Source organism: Crocodylus porosus, unplaced genomic scaffold (assembly GCF_001723895.1).
Source record: "Crocodylus porosus isolate Cpor-Errol unplaced genomic scaffold, CroPor_comp1, whole genome shotgun sequence".
Classification (NCBI taxonomy): domain Eukaryota; kingdom Metazoa; phylum Chordata; order Crocodylia; family Crocodylidae; genus Crocodylus; species Crocodylus porosus.
In genome coordinates this window covers 23758281-23776678 of record NW_017728907.1, presented here as the reverse complement: position 1 = coordinate 23776678, position 18398 = coordinate 23758281, and the positions used below count along the sequence as shown (strand labels likewise).

General features: G+C 38.3%; 1 protein-coding gene across 2 annotated transcripts in view; it reads right to left on the bottom strand.

The window, feature by feature from the left end:
• Positions 1-18398, bottom strand: part of BRINP3 (BMP/retinoic acid inducible neural specific 3) — a 334303-nt gene that overhangs the window by 53472 nt on the left and 262433 nt on the right. For both annotated transcript variants that reach the window (XM_019530987.1, XM_019530988.1), the window contains exon 7: positions 686-908. In XM_019530987.1, coding sequence (XP_019386532.1) covers positions 686-908 — 223 coding nt within the window. The remainder of the gene's footprint in view (positions 1-685; positions 909-18398) is intronic.

Here is an 18398-nt window from a genome sequence, read left to right as displayed (position 1 = left end):
GATTAAACTGATGATGATTGTTACTGGACTCTGCAATCATAATAAACTCTATGCCCCATATATTGAAACTCTAAATAAATTCTTACTCTCAGAGCTCTAAGTTTGCAATAAACAATAAACTTTGGGCCTGATTTACCCTTTCAGACTTATGTTCTTGCAGTGTTTTTAGACAAGGATAATTCACAACTACCCCCATTACCCAATTATTCTTTCATATTTAATTCATATCTTACAAATGAAAGGAGAGATCTGTAACTTATAATATATTCAGTAAAGTATACAGGGCAGATTTGTCCTTAAAATAGTTGTCTTTACTTTTCCTTATATGATTTAGAATGTTGTTTTGTGTTTTGGCTATGGCTAAATCCTTTAATGACAGAAATCTTCAGAAGTTAATGGATTAAAGCAGGATGACTTTGGACCTGGCTATTCATCTTTCTTTCATTTGATTCCCATGATCTACAATGATGAATGTACTTGTAGCTTATGTTTACTTTTCCATTGTGATATTGTATTTGGGAAGGTTTGAACAGAATTGTACTGAAGCTTGGAAGACTCAGTACTACTGTTTGCTTTTATGGTTATAAAGGCTGTATAGTACACTTATTACCATACCTGTAGTTTTAAGCAGATTTCAGAATCAAGAGAAGTCCTGAGTTTCTCTGATTTGCATAACATTTCTTACCTCTGTCTTGGCAAGCGGATGAGTGGTTGTTTATGACACCTCTTACTAAGGCTAAAGAGCTTATGAACAATTTTCTGTGCCTTTAGGAACAGTTGCTTCATGCTGTTTTCCAGTTGCTCGTAGCGACGCTGAAAATTAGAATCCATTGTCCACAAATGCATTATGGTAGATGTGTTGAGGAAATAGTTCATAGGCAGTCTTTTCATAAATAACTTGAATTCATCTGAAAAATGGCAAAATTCAATACTTTTTAATTATGTAACTATTACTATTTTGAAACAAAATGTAACTTTTCATCTGTTTGAACTTGAATAGCCATTTTAAATAAAAAATGTTATTACCGATGTTAATAAAATAGATAACAAAGGGGAGAGGCATGCCTACATATCTTAAACATTAATTTGAAGTTAAGATTAAATACACATGGAAACATTATTTTCCATTACTATGGCATAAAAATGCTTTAGCTTGTGAACAGATTGAATTGGTGTGGCAACCCATATGTGAGTTGATCTGTGTAACTCTTTTCTAAGAGTCCACTTAACCCATGCTGAATGGAAGCTAAATTAGCTTACATCTTAAGGAAACAACTACTAAATGACTGTAGTTTAGTTTCTACTTACCATGGGATATGAAAACACACAAAGCAGTTACTGCAGAGCAGCTGATACATAATACATCCCCTACTTTTAACGAACTATAATTTGTTCATCTGTCAACACCTTTAAATTAAATGAGAATCATGTCTGCTTATCTTCACTTTCAGAACCCAATTAAGCAAACAGATGCGCGCGCGTGTGTGTGTAGACACACACACACACACACCTCTCTCTCTCTGCTTATATATACATACCTATGTCATTACCAATGTTAATAAAATAGATAACAAAGGGGAGATGCATGCCTACATATCTTAAACGTTAATTTGAAATTAAGATTACATACACATGGAAGCATTATTTGTATGTATGTATACATATGTGTGTGTGTGCACACATATGTATGTATGTATGTATAAACAGATTTTATATATATATATATATTTCTATTCTTGTGAAGAATAGAAATAATAATTGGATTGGCAGAATGGTCAAGTAGTTAAAGAAGTAGTCTTACACAGGAGCATCTGGGATTCAGATTTCTGCTCTCCCATATGCTTTCTTTGTCAACTTTGTCCAATCAGTTAGGGCCAGATAACTAAAGATATTTAAATATCCAGAGGTGCATTTAGGGGCTGCTTGGAATTTTTAAAAGTGCTTTAAAAATCTTTCCCTCAACCTATGTCCCACCAGTACAATGTTGATAATAGGATTTTTTTATATCACAAAGATATTGCGATAATAAACATGCTGAAGTTTGTATGGCACAAAGGCACTCTGGTAATGCAAGCCAAATAAGTATTTAAAATAGAATTCTATTGACTTCCATGGGACTATGCACTGGTTTACATGTAAGATTTGCACATTGATAATAGAAAAGCATAAACATTATAACTGCACCAGTTTTCATTTTGGGGGGTGGGGGCTCCCATGCTTCCAGAGATCAGTATATGTCCACCTCCCCCTCCACCACCCTTCTTTTTTTCCAATTTCATTCTGTAGTGAAGTCATGATTGTCTCACAATTAGGCCATAATCCAGTGTGGTGCTTCATTTGTGTAGGATCTGTGTGAGTTCAGTGATCCATCTGTGTGAAACAGCTTTAGAGTTGTGATGTTTGTTAAATTCAAAACTGCTTTGACATTGTCCATTGGCCCCCACCCCCTTTTTCCAAGAGGAAATGGCTTGTTCTTTATGAAAAGGTATGATCTGGCAAAATAAAAAATAGGCTTTTACTAAACACACAAATAAATAAATAAATTGATATATGATATAGATGTAAATGTATATATGTATAAGCTTGGCAATTTTGTATTTCAGTTTCTTAAAAACACAAAAATTGCATTGAAAAAAATGGAAAAAAAATGAAGCGAAAATGTCCAAGTTTTGGTGGTAGAAAAATAATTATTCCAAGACAAAATGAAATTACATATCCACCATCTGGGTGTGTTATGAAAGTAAACATTTCAGTATCATATCTTCATTGAAGGTTTAAAAATTATAAGGAAACTTTTATGCAACCATACGTTTTTTAACGTGTCAATCAGAAAGAAAGACAAGATGCAAGGTATGTGCTTTACTTTAGGCCACACAATTATTAAATTATCCAGGAACTTTATGGCATTAAAACATACAGTGTAGATCACTGTTATTTTCTACATCATTTTTGTCTTTTGAAGGACTGCTATCATTCCTGCATCTCTGCAGATGCAGTTAGTTGTTGGGATACTAAGGCTCTCCCTTTGTATGAAAATGAAATATCTAAGAAAAGTGTTTCCTTATTGTTTCAGATCTAGAAACTCAACCACAATTCTCTGGTGTTTTAAGAAAATGTGTTTCTCTAAATCAACATATATTTATGGTTCAAAAGAGGAACGGATTTCTATGGCATGAGTATTTACACTACACAAATGCGAAATTGAAACAATTGAATGTTACTTTTCCATCTATTCCAAGGGGTCCAGGACCTTCTCTGGTGAGGGCACGAACCCTCTGCCTTAACTGTGAAGAAAAAAATCTTGCCCTGGTGCTGAAAAAGGAACTACTGCTGTGGTGAGAGAAGACCACAAAAATCTTGTTTTTCTTTGAGCTGAAGGGTAGGTCAATAAATGATACTTAGTTGTGTTGAAAGAAGGCTCTGTCTGATAGGATGCAGGTTATCACCGCTGAAGTTCCCATGGGATGGGGAATCCATTAAAGGATGTCATCCTTTTCTTCCTAATGAAAAAAATCCAATAACTCTCCCTTTAAAAGTATAGAGAGCATATTTTAAACTTTGGACCCCTGCTAAACCAAATGGGGCAGCTGACAACTGACACCTAAGAAAAAGCTAATCTGGTTAATGATTACTTTGTGTCAGTTTTTCACTATGTCAAAGGGACCACCCTACCTAACATGAAAACACGTCCACCATTAGCATAGATCTTGAGAACTGGACATCCTTAGATCAGCTGGTCCAGATAGATTACATTCAAGAGTGCTAAAGGAGCTGGCAGACATCATAGCATGGCCACTGGCAAGAATATTTGAGAACTTGTAACACTCAGGAGAAGTACCTGAAGACTGGAAGAGAGCCAATGTGGTACCTATCTTCAAGAAAGGAAGCAAAGAAGATCTGGGAAACAACAAGCCTTTGGTAGCCAGAACCAAAGGGGTTAAATGAAAAAAAAAATGCTCTTGGAAGTAACTGGTAATTATCTTAAGAAGTTAAGATTAGCTAATGGAAAGCTTGTAAGTTTGCAACCTGCAAGTGGAATTTGTCTGTCACAATTTAACCAAAGTGTTGAATCTAACTGTTTGCACTGATCATGGGACCACTCACCCCCAAAAATAAGCAGAGCTACAAGATTAGCTGATCTAAAAGGTTTTTTAAAGGTCAAGTCATAACCAGATCTGACCACCTAATATAATCAGCACATTCCAAGGAATCCAGTAATAAAAAAACTAAGCAGTTGAGTTTAGGCAGTAACCTAAACTTCAAAGTAATGTGGTATAATTTGCTTATTGGGAGAACCTGAGTTCGGGCAGTAATCTTTCATGATAATTTCTAACACCTTTTGATCCCATAGGGTAACAGCTATAGGGCAAGATTGTGGGTGGCTCTAAAGCCAACAGATTAGCATAAAAAAATGTATAAAGAAGCATGTATGTCAGGTGACCAGCATAAAGGACAGGACAGAAGGACCACCACTGTACCACGCCGGGAGCCCAGACTCCCAGTGTGAGTGGGGATTGGATCCTGACCAAAGGACCTTCCCGGTGATCTCTCGGACAGCATTTATTGGGGACATCTAACTTCACTGGAGCAACTTGGTGCACACCTGGCACAGAGGGACTGCTGATAATCTGCCAACCCCATTTGGGAACTCTTTGTCATTCTATCTGTTGTTATCATTCGCTATTAGCTCTTTATTACTGTACTATCTGTTTGTCGCATTAACCTTTCTGTTAACTGTTGTATGCTAACCTATAAGTAAATTTGACTTTACTTCACTCCTGACTCACCTCCTCAATCCTGAACCCAGCCTCTTGGCTGATACACTCACAGTGCCTAGCCAGCTTGTGACACAGGCTAATCAGTTTGACCTCAATCCCTGAAAAGATCTTGGAAAAAAATCATCAAAGAAACCATTCTTGACAGGCTAACAGAAGGCAACATTCTGAGGGTTTGTTGAGGGTAGGTCTTGCCTGACCAATCTCATTTCCTTCTATGACCAGGTGACACGTCACCTGGACAAAGGGGAAGAGATTGATATCATATATTTGAACTTTAAAAAAGCCTTTGACTTGGTGTCCCGTAATGTCCTCATGGAAAAATTGGGCAACTGTGGCCTTGACTACCCTACTGTCCAATGGCTGGGGAACTGGCTTTGAGGTTGGACCCAGAAAGTGGTAGTCAATGGAACTGAATCAATATGGCACCCAGTGACCAATGGTGTCCCCCAAAGCTCTGTTCTCAGACCTGTACTCTTTAACATCTTTATAAACAATCTGGACTCTGGTGTCAGAAGCAGACTACCTAAGTTTGCTGATCACACCAAACTTTGGGCAAGAGTGTCAACACTTGAGGATAGGCTGGTGATACAGGCTGACCTTGATAGACTTGCAAGGTGGGTGGACGTAAACCCAATGGCATTCAATACAGAGAAATGCAAGGTGTTCCACCTCATGGGAAAAAAACCCACATCACGCTTATAGGCTTATAGGCTCACTACCACTACAGCTGAAAGAGATCTGGGGGTCACAATTGACCACAAGATGAATATTAGCTACCAATGCAATACTGCAGCTGGCAAAGTGAACAAAACTCCGGCTTGCATATACCAATGCTTCTCAAGCAAGAGCCAAGATGTCATCTTCACACTGTACTTGGCATTTGTGAGACTGCAACTGGAGTACTGAAAACAATTCTGGACTCCACAATTCAGAAAGAACATGGAGAAGCTTGAAAGAGCCCGGAGGAGAGCCACACACATGATCAGAGGGCAAGAGATCAGGCCATATTAAGAGAAGCTGAGAGACATGGGACTTTCAGTCTGAAGAAGCACAGGCTCAGGGGTGACTTGGTGGCAGCCTATAAATACATAGGGGGTGTGTATCAGCATCTGGGAAAATGCTTGTTCACCAGAGCATCTCAAGGCATGACAAGGTCCAATGGTCACAAATTCCTGCTAGACCATTTTACGCTGGACATAAGGAAAAACTTCCTTACTGTCTGAGCCCTCAAGGCCTGGAAAAGAGACTTCCCCCAGTGGTGGTGCAAGCACCTACTCTGGACACTTTTAAGAAACAGTCGGATTCTTATTTTGCTGGTATCGTTTGACCCTAGCTGATTTCCTGCCCCTTTGGCAGGGGGCTGGACCCGATGATCTTACGGGGTCCCTTTCAGCCCTAATGTGTATGAAATCTATGAAATATTTGTTCCTTGTATCACTGTAAGATAACAGGAAAGTAGGGCAGGAAGGGACTTCACAAGTTCAAGTTGTTCAGCTGCCTGGGTGGGATCTAGGCAGGACCATCCCTGACTAAACCAATCCAGCCAAGTGCCTGTCCAGATTGCCCTTGACAATTTCCAGGGATGGAGACTCCACAACTTCTCTAGGTAGCTTATTCCAGTGCTTGACCACCTTGATTGTCAGAAATTATCTCCAACTTAAACTTCCTCTCCTGCAGGTTATGGCCGTTGTTCCTAGTTCAAATAATTAATGAAGGTTTTGAGCAAAATTAGACCAAGCAAGGAACCCAGAGAAAACTTCTTGCACCTGTACAATGAGCCGCTGACAGCTGAGTATGATGATTCAACCAGTTACGTATCCACTTTACAGTGCTTTCATCTAGTCTGTATTCATGTTTCTAAATGAATGAAAATATTGAAGGAGACAGTATCAGAAGCTTTGCTAATGTCAGAATTTGACTACCATAAGCAAGCAACAGAATGAGAGAGCTAGATAATAAAGTTAGCATGGTTATGTGGCCTTCCAAAAATAAATAAATAAGTAAACAAACAAACAAACAAACAAGACAATGTCCTCATCCCTTAAACAGATACATTTCATGATCCGTGAATCCACAACGTGAACTCCTACCACTCAGAAATGATTAAACTATTACACTCCAATGAACAGCATACCAGTCATTCCTGATCATCAACAACCTTTTGAGTTATAGTGCTGGAGGAGTACAAGTTTCTAGTTAGACAGGTAGGTGAGAAGCAAGGATTTTTGTATGTGATATATCTACTGAATATTGTTTTGGATATAGATAGATATTCCTAGATCATGATCTTAGATTATGAGTTACTATATAATTTCAGAACTCCCTAACCTTAAGTATAGGTAGTCATGAAGTGTACATGCAATCATGTATGTCATACTATATCCACACTCAGTTGAGCTGAGCATATGAACTAAAATGATACATATAGATTAATCTATCTAGTTTACTTGACCATTTATTAAATAATCAGTTATGCTGATAATTTTGGAAGCTAATGATTCTTTCACTATTCTGGTCCATGCACAGACATGACATTACACTTATATTATACATTAGGCATGAGTGGAAACAAAATTAAAACTATAGAAAGCAAACATTTTTTGGCTAAAGAAATGAATGCATGCCCTTATGAATGAATATTCTTAGTCTTTAATTGACAAAGAATGTTTAAGGTATATATATTTAAAATCACATTGAAATATCTTTCCTTTTTGTTTGGTAGTAAGATGAAAATGCCTCTGCAGTGCACATGTTAAATTTAGTTTGCTAAGTTCTGAAGTGCTTTTTGAAACTTTTCCAAACTATCAAAACTTTATTCATTACATCAATGATGTCCAACATTTTTACCTGGTGGGCTAGATTGGCAGTATCCAGTCCATCCATGAGCCAGATCAGCTAGTGCTCCTGATCCAGGGCCCAGGTGGAGCTAGTGGACACCATTTGGTGGCGAGAGGGCAGGCTGGCTGACTCCAGTGCAGCTCCACAGGGGAAAGAAACTTAACTTGGCCCAGTGGAGTGGGAAGTTGGCACAGAAAGGGAAGGGGTGTGGCTTGATTTTGCAGGGATGTGTGTCCATGCTCCAATCTGCCCCACAGGGGGGAATGGGCCATGGCCCAGACCCAATAGAAGGGAAGGGGATGTGACAAGACCCTGCAGGGGAAAGCGACATAGCCAGGCCCTAACCTGGCCATGTAGGAAGAAAAGGGGGCATGGACCAGCCCCAATCCAGAAGCAGGGGGAATGACCTGCCTGCACTGGGAATGGGGTTTGGGGATTTGGCATAAGTGAGGGTGACTATATTAATAGCCACTGTTCCCCTGCTACCAAATTTCCAGACCCATGGGGAGCTCTGCAGGCCAGATGTGATATCATGGTGGTCCAGATTTGACTCACAGACCAGAGGTTGAGCATACTTGCACTACATAGTTTCCTTTCATAGTAAAATATATTCTGTGGAAATATCAAAATCTATATAAGGCAGTGCAGAAAATACAACTAAGTGGATTAATACTGATATAACAGACCCCAAATCTGGCTCTCTGATATGATTTCTTTTACCTTTTGTTTTCGGTAAACCTGGAAACAATGTAAATTTAAGGTGTAAGATAAGCTTCTTTTCCACAAACTTTAATAGGAAAGCAGGGACAATATTTGTCTTATATTACCTCTTCCAAAATGATTTCCTACATATTTTTAATGTTATTCTCCTCTTGGATTGATATAGTTATACAACATAGAAATATCATGGACTAATTATCCCTAGTTGGTCAAGTGCATAATGAAGTACTGGGATTAAGGCATCACACTTTTCATGACTCCAGAAATCTGCTGCAGAATGCCCTTTTGCTGGAATTAAATTAGGCCTTTATACTAGGAAAAGGATACATGCATGAACACCCACTCACTAAAATCAATGTATCCGGTTCCATCAAACCTACTTGTGCTTAAATGTATCACTGTGCTACATCACATTCATGACCATATATTTTTCCCAGGTCCCTATGCCAAAGGGAAAGATCAGTTTAGGGAAAGATATTTCCTCAGCTTTTGAAGAAAAGCCTGAAGTTTATTTTCTCCTGTGTTTTTCCTCATAGACATATATTATGACAAAATTATTGAGGCTTTAAGCATGTAAATGATGTGACGAGGTCCTCACAAAAGAAAATGTGAAACATTAATTATGCATAATGATAGAAGGCAGAGCATGGTATTACCTTACCTTTCCTTTCTGCCTGTCTTCAGACTAATTTGGCTAACTGAGATTGTCTACATTATGATAGAGAAAGCAAACTATAGAAAAATTTCAGCTAGGTTCTAGAGTAGTGGAAATGTGTGGAGCTGGATATCTGATCCTTCATAAATTTAAGTTTTGTGTTTTAATATAATATTCTGAGTAGCACAGTTTCCCAGTACTCAATAATTTATTCTTATTGCAACAAACTCATTACAAAATCCATTTTTCTGAGAGTTGAAAAATAGCATTTCGGTAAAGATATATGCCTATCTAATTTGCCTTCAATATCTAAGCTAAGCAGTACTTTTATTTAAAAAAAAAAATTTCAAAAGCTGATACCAAATATAATTTTTGGAGTTAAATAATCTGATGCTTAATGAAAAAGCAGTTATTTAGTTCAGGAATATTTTGTTAATAAAAAACCTATCGAGTGACCCCACGTTTGTGGTGTATGTTTGTTAGACTTTTCCTTTCAGTGAAGAAGACATTAGAGTTATGATAATTTCTGTTTAACAATCCAAAGTCCTGTAGAAAAAAGTGCCTTATATTTCTTCGTCAAAATTAACACTTTAAAATGTCTATATAGCAATTTAAATGGTCAGTTTGTTACGTCTTAAAACATTCCTGTTCAATTTCTTGCTCATTTATAAAATCACAACCGTAATACTTTAATATACAATTTTTGAATAGGTAGAATAATTATAAACAAAAACTGACAAAATGGTGTGTGTGAAGAACACAGTGGGCACATCTCCACATGTCCCCATGGTGCCTTTGTTACTGTGCCGTTATTTTGTACTTCTTTTGGAAAACACGCTACTACAGAGTGACATAGCAGCTAAAAACAATCCTGTGCATGTTACTTCACCATCATTTAGTACTTCTAGAAGGAAGTGCCTCCAGAAGTACTAAATGATGGCACAGTAACAGCCTGTACTGCACCATGCACACAATAATTCTTAGCTGCTATGTCACCATAGTAATGTACTATAATGAGGGAGTGCATCGCTATGGCAACGTAGCTGTGGCATCATGGTTCTTGACTGCATGCACTACATCACCGTACCACATTGCTATGGCGACTTGGTGTCACATGTAGATGCGCCCAGTGTCTGTTAACTTGAAAGATGGCATTAATACATCTTACTACATTTAATACATTTAATTTTTCCCCTAAAATATGTGTATCTGTCATATACACGTGTAGAGACTAGCACACACTCTTTCATCCTGCTTCTATGTACTTCTTGAAGACACAGTTTCTTTTATCTTAATGATTGTTTTAGTAAAGAAATGATTAGGAGGAATGCCTTGCGTTGGGAACAACTGCAGTCACCGAATTTAAAATAAGCTAACAAGTTGTGTCTGCTCCTCAGTAATCTCAAGGGTCAATCACAGCAGACATTCAAGTCAAAGGATCCGGATTTCAATTCAAATGAGAGTTCATGTCAATTTTAGAGAAATCTCCCTATAGGATAGGACTCTCAAACTCAAAACTATCATGCAACATTGACCACAGCATTATCATGGCATATATCCTTAAACAGAGATCCCATGTACAGGCATCAAGCCCCGTAACTTTGGTCTCTTCCAAAAAAATAAATTCACCTAATAGGCCCAATTTTAAAAGAACTCTACAGTCATCAGTGATCTTCACAAATCTTGTTTCTAGACATATTATTGATTTAAATGGCCATATATTCTATACCAATACACTACAAAAGGATTTTCTTTAGTTAATGGGGCAAAAATGCTTGCTATCATTTCTGTGCTTTAATATACTTATAATTTCAGTTCTGTTAATTGAAAATGAAAAGGGGAGTTTTCAGATTTTTTGTCAACACAAAGATCCCGCTCACTAAAATGGAGTTTGACTTATTCCCACATCAAGGGACTCATAAGACTTTTAGTCTCCTGCTTCTGTCATAAAAGGAAAAGGTCATGGTGCCAAAGTAGTCTTCTTTACTCACAAAAAGGAGCATGTATATACATAAATCCATCACTTAGTCCCTCTGTTAGTTCTTAAAAGATGAATAAATGATGGAGACACATGGAAATGTGCTGGCCCAAATGGGCATAATTCCTAGATGGTCATACTTACCTGGGGTAGTTTTTCTAATGATTTCCATCCCTTCATACAACGATATGTAAGAGGCTGTAGTTCCAAAGGCATCTGAATGTATTTGTTAAGACTCCTGATTATCAGAGAGAATCTACACATAAAACCTGAAACCTTGTATTCAACCAAATGAATTTCAAGATTTGAAGACTGAATTTCATTCAGTCTTGTGTTGACACTTTAGAGTATCTTATCTCACTCTTTGTCTATGTTGTTAATTTATCTAAGTCTGATTTTAATGTGGATCTCATTTAATTTCATTTGGCACACAGATAATTCTTTAGAATAGCAAATTAAAATAATGAATAGTACTACTCTACGTAACTGAACAGCAGCCAATTCCAAGTCCAACAAAGAATTTTAAAAACAAAAATATTGTTTTAACCTTTGGATGTGACTTCAGAGATTTCCTCTGTAGAGTGGTGAATTCTAAAGTGGTACCTGGGATTGAACCCATCTAGATGATGATTCTGAAACTTTAAAACACAGCATTTTGGATGCTAGATATTTAAGCCTTATCGATCATTACAACCATCAGGCAAATATGGGAGAAAAATGTGGCCTTTTCTCTCTCCAGAGAAATTGTGAACCACACATGTTGCTACACAGTACTCAACTTTATTCTGCCTTATGCGTCACACAATAAGAATATCCCTCTTTCATGTTCATTTCAGTCTCTGGCTAAATAAGACCATTTTATAATAGTAACAATGATTTATTCTGAATGACTGAAAGCAAGCTGGAGTTAAGGTCTGCCCACTGATTTCCTATAAGCTAAATAAAGCTGTTAAAGTGATACTTTTTGAGACAAAGATGGATCTTGAGTATAGCTGTCCTAAGCTTGGAAATTCCATTGTGTGAAAGACTTAAGATACAGAAATGTCGTTCAACCAAATCACCATGATGCTTTAAAATGTCAAAGTTGTTTGTAAAAGAACACTTCAAGTTGAGGTTACCCTTTTTCTATTTTGCATCAATTAAAATATTTCATTTTGACAAAGCCAAAACACTGTATTTCAACTTATTTTCTATTCTAGCCTACTCAAGCTCCTAAACAAAAAGTCATGTTAAAATGAAATATTAAAACATTTAATTCTGAAAATGTCAAAATGGGATGTTTTACTATGATTAGATTTGTCAATGTTTTTCTCTAAGACTCATTTTCAGCCAAGTTGACACAATTTTGAAAATATTTCGATTTCAACAGATTGCATAATCCAACAGAAAATGGGTCTTTGTTTTTGGCCAATTCTAGTCCTTAGGTTAAAGTACTAAAATGAGTCTGAAGAAACTTGGATTCAGTTTCTGGCTTTACTACTGATTTCTTGTATGACCTCTGACAAGTCATTTCTTGTCTCTGTGCTTCACTTCCCTGTCTAAAACACAGGAATACAAAGCCTTCATTTATTCACACTGTTCATCTGTAACTCTATTTCAGAATAACTTCTTCAGGAAGAAACTATTATTTACTATATGTTTGTAGATTAGCAAATTAGGGCTCTGATCGTGACAGTTGCTGGGTAATAAATAAATAATAATAGTATATTTACACATCGCCTTGGGCAATTCTATCCTCAGTGGTGTCCAAATTCCTGTTGCAATTAGTGTGAGGGGCATCAAGAGTCTTGACAGAGAAGATCTTCAACAGCCTATCACACTGTTAAATAACCTCACTGTCTGTGAAAAACCTTCCATTTCAATAATAAAATCATGGCAATATTACTGTCTTCCCATAACAATGCTTTTAATTGTAATCAGGCAATAAAAGTTATAACAAGTCAGATACCACTGCCAGCTTCAAATTGAAATCCCAAACCACAAAACTATTGCAATTGTTTTCTGATGCAGTAGGACTGACATTTCAATTGGCCAAATACTGTAAATGTTCAATAAAATGCTGCCACAACCTTGTGCAGACATTATTAAAGAGGTTTATCAAAGATATATCATGTTTAAAATAGCCACCATCGTTCTAAGGCATGAGAAAAACAATGCAGTAAAATGAATATATATTGTTTTTATGTTCCAGTGTATTTTAGTTATTTGTGATACATTACTTAATTCATCTAAAGAAATAGCAGCTGTGTTTCAAGAAATATATATATTTATTGAACAGAATCCAATCCACAGAAGCATAAGACCTTAGTTTAAAATTGCTTTTTTCTTCACAGAGAAAATAATAAAGTTGTACGTTAAACTCTCTTGGTTAATCATTTAGCTCCAATACATTTGCTCTTCTTACTCCAAATGTAGGACCCAAATGTACATGTGGTGAAAGGTACATGCAGGGTATGAAGTGAAAGGAATCAGAATAAAGGTTAGGACCAGAGCGACTGTCAAATGTAGTAGGATCAGGCTACTTTGTGAAGTAGGTAGATTGTTGTCAGAAACTGTGGAAGAATTTGCCTTGCAGAGGAAATGTTTCATGGGAATAAAGGACAGTAGCTGGGCTAGGTGCTCCTCTCCCAAAACATTCAATTAAAGTGTTTGCCTGGAAAATAATATCAATATAGCAGTATCCTCCAAAGACATGTATGTTACTAGGAGGAGAGAATGGAGCTCATTGCATTTATACTCTGTCAGCATGCTGTCTCTTGAGGGATATCTACCCAGCCTTTCTTCTGACTCTGGGTCTGCTTCAGATAGATAAAGGCTTACTCCAGTGATTCTCTACCAGGATATATGGCACCCCAAGGTGCCTTCAGTTCCTTTCAAAGGTGCTTCAGGGTTCCAGTCAATGCTGACATTGTTAAGTGTGTAAGCATGATATACAAGATAAACCCAGAAATTTCAAATAGGAATCTGTAGTATTAAAACCTTCTGATCTTTTGTGGTCTTCCTGAGTTCTTTGCAACAAAATAATTGCTCTATTTTTTTCAGCAGTCAAAACATGAGCGAAAACAAAAAGCCAGTACTTTCTGAGGTGTGCATTGACTCTAATAAGGTTGAAAAGTATTTCCCTATTCCTTCATCCCTGCTTCGGAAAACACAAGACCAACAGTTAAACAGAGAAAACTGTTTAGGAGTAATCCCACATTGCTAGGACCAGATCTGAGTGAAGCTTCACAACACAAAAAGACAGCAGTGATTCCCACCCCCCCCCACCAGCTCGCTCTCCCCCTCCCCAAAATGGTTTGTTATTAGGGTATTTGATATGTGGACTCTTTGTATGTTCCAGGTCATATTGTTAGAGATGTCTATGTACTTGCCCATTTATCTGCTTAGACACAGCACAGCTACTTTGCATACTGATTAGCATTAAGGGCATACTCATTAGTTGTAAGGACACTTGCGTGTCCACGCTGCCCATGTAATAGGATCTGTAACTGTGCATGAGTGCCACAAACTGCCATTTGGGAATGTAAAGTGAAATAGGAGTCTGTCCTAAATCTCTCATCATGCACTTCAAGCTCTCTTTTGACAGAGGTGTATGGTATAATATGGGAGTCATATGCCTATTGGTACATCATGGAATCTTTCTGGCCAAAGAGCCTGACCTGTAAAAAATTGATGACAGCTAGGATAGGAACTAGAAACTTCCATGTGACGCTGCACAGCTTAAGCAGGTGCCATTTTAAATATATATTTTTAGGAAGTCTCACAATATTTTATTCCAAACTGAAGTCAAAATGAAAATTCAACAACTTTGAATATTTTCATTGGCTTTTCACTCATTTTTGGCATAGATTCTAGCTTCCTGTCAGCTCTGATTATTAAGGGTGTGAGAAGCTTTGGTCTACAATTTGATTCAGAGAAGATTCAGTCCAATTTGGAGGCTGAATTACCAAATCCAAATCAAATCAGGAGGAAAAAAAGAACTCCGAATACATTAAGAAAAGATTCAGAAAAGATTCAGAGATTTGGAAGGCAGTCTTTCAGGGGAACAGAAACTAAGAAGAGGGTGGGGGAGCAAAGGGGGAAAGACTGACATGTGTAGCTGACCACTGACTCTGATCTCTCCCTGAGTCCCCTTCCAATCCCAGTGCTCTGGGGGAGGGATGTGGAAACAGCATATAAGCCTCTGGAGGCTTTCTGTGCCTTTTGTGAACTGTTTCTGCCTAAGCAACAGCATCTGAATGGTACTGGGCTGGCTTGGCTTGCAAAACCTCTGCACCTATATCCTTGAAACTTGGCAGGCCTCACGCACTCAGAAGAGGCTACCATCCTTGCCATTTTCATCCAAGTCTGCCTTAGCATGCACACATGACATGAGTTAAGCTTTCAGCAGTTTGAGGTAGAGTTTACCAGAAACCCTTACACCTATCTCCTTGAAACTTGGCAAACTTCATGCCCTCAGAAGGGGCTATTATTCCTGCAATGTTTGTCTGAATCAGCCAAAAAATGACAAAGTTATAGGTATTTCAGTGATTCCCCATTATAATCTATGGCCAAATCTCTCCAAATTGGCGCAGAAACTTCCAAAGCCAATTTGGCCAAATTGATTCAGGACAGTGATCCAAAACCCCAGATCAAATCACTGTTCTCTGAATGAGCCAAATCTGAATCCGAATTGAATACTTCCCTATTTGCACAGACTTATGGTCATCATTAAATATCAGACATGTATACACTGTACATGATATACTGTAAGCATACAGAAAGCTTAAACAGCATGTATTTAATCACTATTGCTACTACTCCAAAATGTTTTGAGCCATACTTCTACTCATACAGAGAGCTTCACTTAGTAAGCTGATGAAGTAAAAGGATAAAGTAGATGAAGTAAAAGTAGATAAAGAAAACAAACACAAAACAGGCCACAAACTATATTTTGGGGAGGGGGGGAGATACTATTATGGAATGCAAAAGGAAATGCACGCTTGGATGAAGTAATGAAAAAAAATAACAAATGTATATGTATTTTAAAAGAAAGTTTTAGAAATGATGAATCAAAAGAGATAATATTCAGCTAGGAGGAAAAGGAAGACACATGATGACATCTTTTTTAACAAAGTAAAATCCAAGTCTGCCAGGACAGATTGGAATCCCACCAAGAATGAGATTTTGTTACCAGCTTTGAAAGAAATGACATTATGTCCTGAACATGGTAGCCATCAGTAGAATTATATTAGATCAAACCTTCTGCTCCTCCTCTTTCATTACAATGTCATCATAATGTTTAAAGCTTCTGAGCATGCAATACCTTGTATAACTTTAATAAGTAGATTTGCCAGGTGCTGCACTAGCAGGAGGCACATAATGCTTTTAGGGCTGAAAATGAGGCAATTAGATTGTGAGAGTCTGATTCGGCATACCTTCATTTTTGGAATATGAGATGAACAATTTAGATATTGGCTCTCTGAATAAATTCTACACATTGCACCTGTTCATTTTATTAAAACAGTGACACCTCCACAGGGGTGAAGGGGGAATACTGGTCACAGAAGGAATGACAGCTTGGTATATCTGTTCCTACTATTGATTAAATTTCCTGACAATCACACAGGGAAGTTAATTACTGGGAGGTAAATTAACACCCTTACAAGGTAATAGAGAAAACAATAATTATATTAAGAACCCAGGAGGCTGAGTTTTTTGGCCTTGGGCCTGAAACTCTAAGCCCCATTTTAAAAATAACCAATGTTGTACAGCTATGGGGCAAATGGATAGAACCATATTGATTAACATCTTTTTTTCTAAGTGATTAAAAATACCTTCAACTGCCAGTGAATTTAAATTTGCTCAGCCTTTTCACAAGGAGTCTTTCAATTAAGCTTTAGAATGAGGCACACTTTGCATAGCAATTGGTCTATTTTGGTCAAAAGATGTAGTGCAGAATGACTAACCTGAGCAATACTATTTCACATGTATTGAGACCGGTGGGGTCTTTCATCAACACATTCTCCCCTTCCTGCCTCCCTTCTTACTAATTTAGAATGAAAACTTATCATATGACAAGGTTAATTATATTGCCTATGGAAATCAAAAGAGTTTTCATTTTTAATTCTAGGTATGAATTATTGAACTTACGCTGCATCTATCTCCCATTTAAAATACACTAAATGGAAGAAAGGAATACACTTTCTCTCAATTTTATAAGAGTCCTTCTACTGGGAAAAGTATCTTTGGGCAAACAGCACTGTGGAATTTCAAACATGTCTCCTAATAACTCCAGATCAAATGTAATCATCCCATAAATGAAGAGGACAGTTAATTCCAGTTAGAAGGCTTGCAAACTCAACCTGACATCTGAAACTCAAGTTTGGCTCTATCTTTTCTTTGCAACATCACAGTGGTAAAGGTTTTGCAGATTGATATGTGCACGTAGTAACTCCTGTGCAAGCCCACGGTCCCCAAATAATGCTTTCAGTTACACAACAATCACATTCATTTTCAATATAATAGGACAGGAGCAAATGAGGACATACCATACAATGGCACTAAATAATAAACCCAAACAAACAAACTTGTTAGTTCCCTTAGATGCCATCCTTGTCTTGAAAATGGTGCTGGGGTTGGGCAGTGGGTATGTGGGCAGCAGGACAGGGCAGCTGCAGTGGTGTTTGCAGAAAGAGGGGGTCAGGCAGGTACTCCTGCAGCCAGTGCCCTGGCCCCCACTTGGTGCAGAGCTGTCCTGGTTGGAGCCTAGGCAGGGGAGGCTGATGGGTTGGCACCATGGCCAGCAGAAGCACGGGGCACTGGTCATCACTGGCAGGGGTTTGGGCTGGAGCAGTGTTGCACTGGGCATCACTGGCAGGGGCAGAGGCAGGGGCTGGAGCAGCCATGGTGCAGGGAGGCAGGGTGGGCAAGGAGGGAGCTTCTGTATGCTGCCGCTGCACTGGGCACACAAATCCTGGGCAGGGAAGGGGCTGGCCAAGGATACGAGTTTTCCACACGGCTGCTCAGTGCTGGCAGCTGGATCTGGCTTCAACACAGCTGCCAAGCACTAGCAGCCATGTGACCAGAGGCTGGAGCTCCCCTGGTGATCACAGGGGCACATGGCAGTGCTGCAGGGACAGGGGACTAACTTTAGTGCCAAGTCCAACAGCTTGGGAACTTTACTGCCATGTCTCTGCCCATATAGACACCTGCCAAAATAGCTTAATGTTCATTACATTTAGTTGTGCTTAAATGCACAGGTAGACAGACCCATAGGGCAATAGGACTGAGCTCCATCCGAGGGTACTGAAGGCACTGGCCGACATCATTGCAGAGCCACTGGCGGGAATATTTGAACGCTTGTGGCGCACGGGTCAAGTCCCAGAGGACTGGAAAAGGGCCAATGTGGTTCCCATTTTCAAGAAGGGGAGGAAGGAGGACCCGGGTA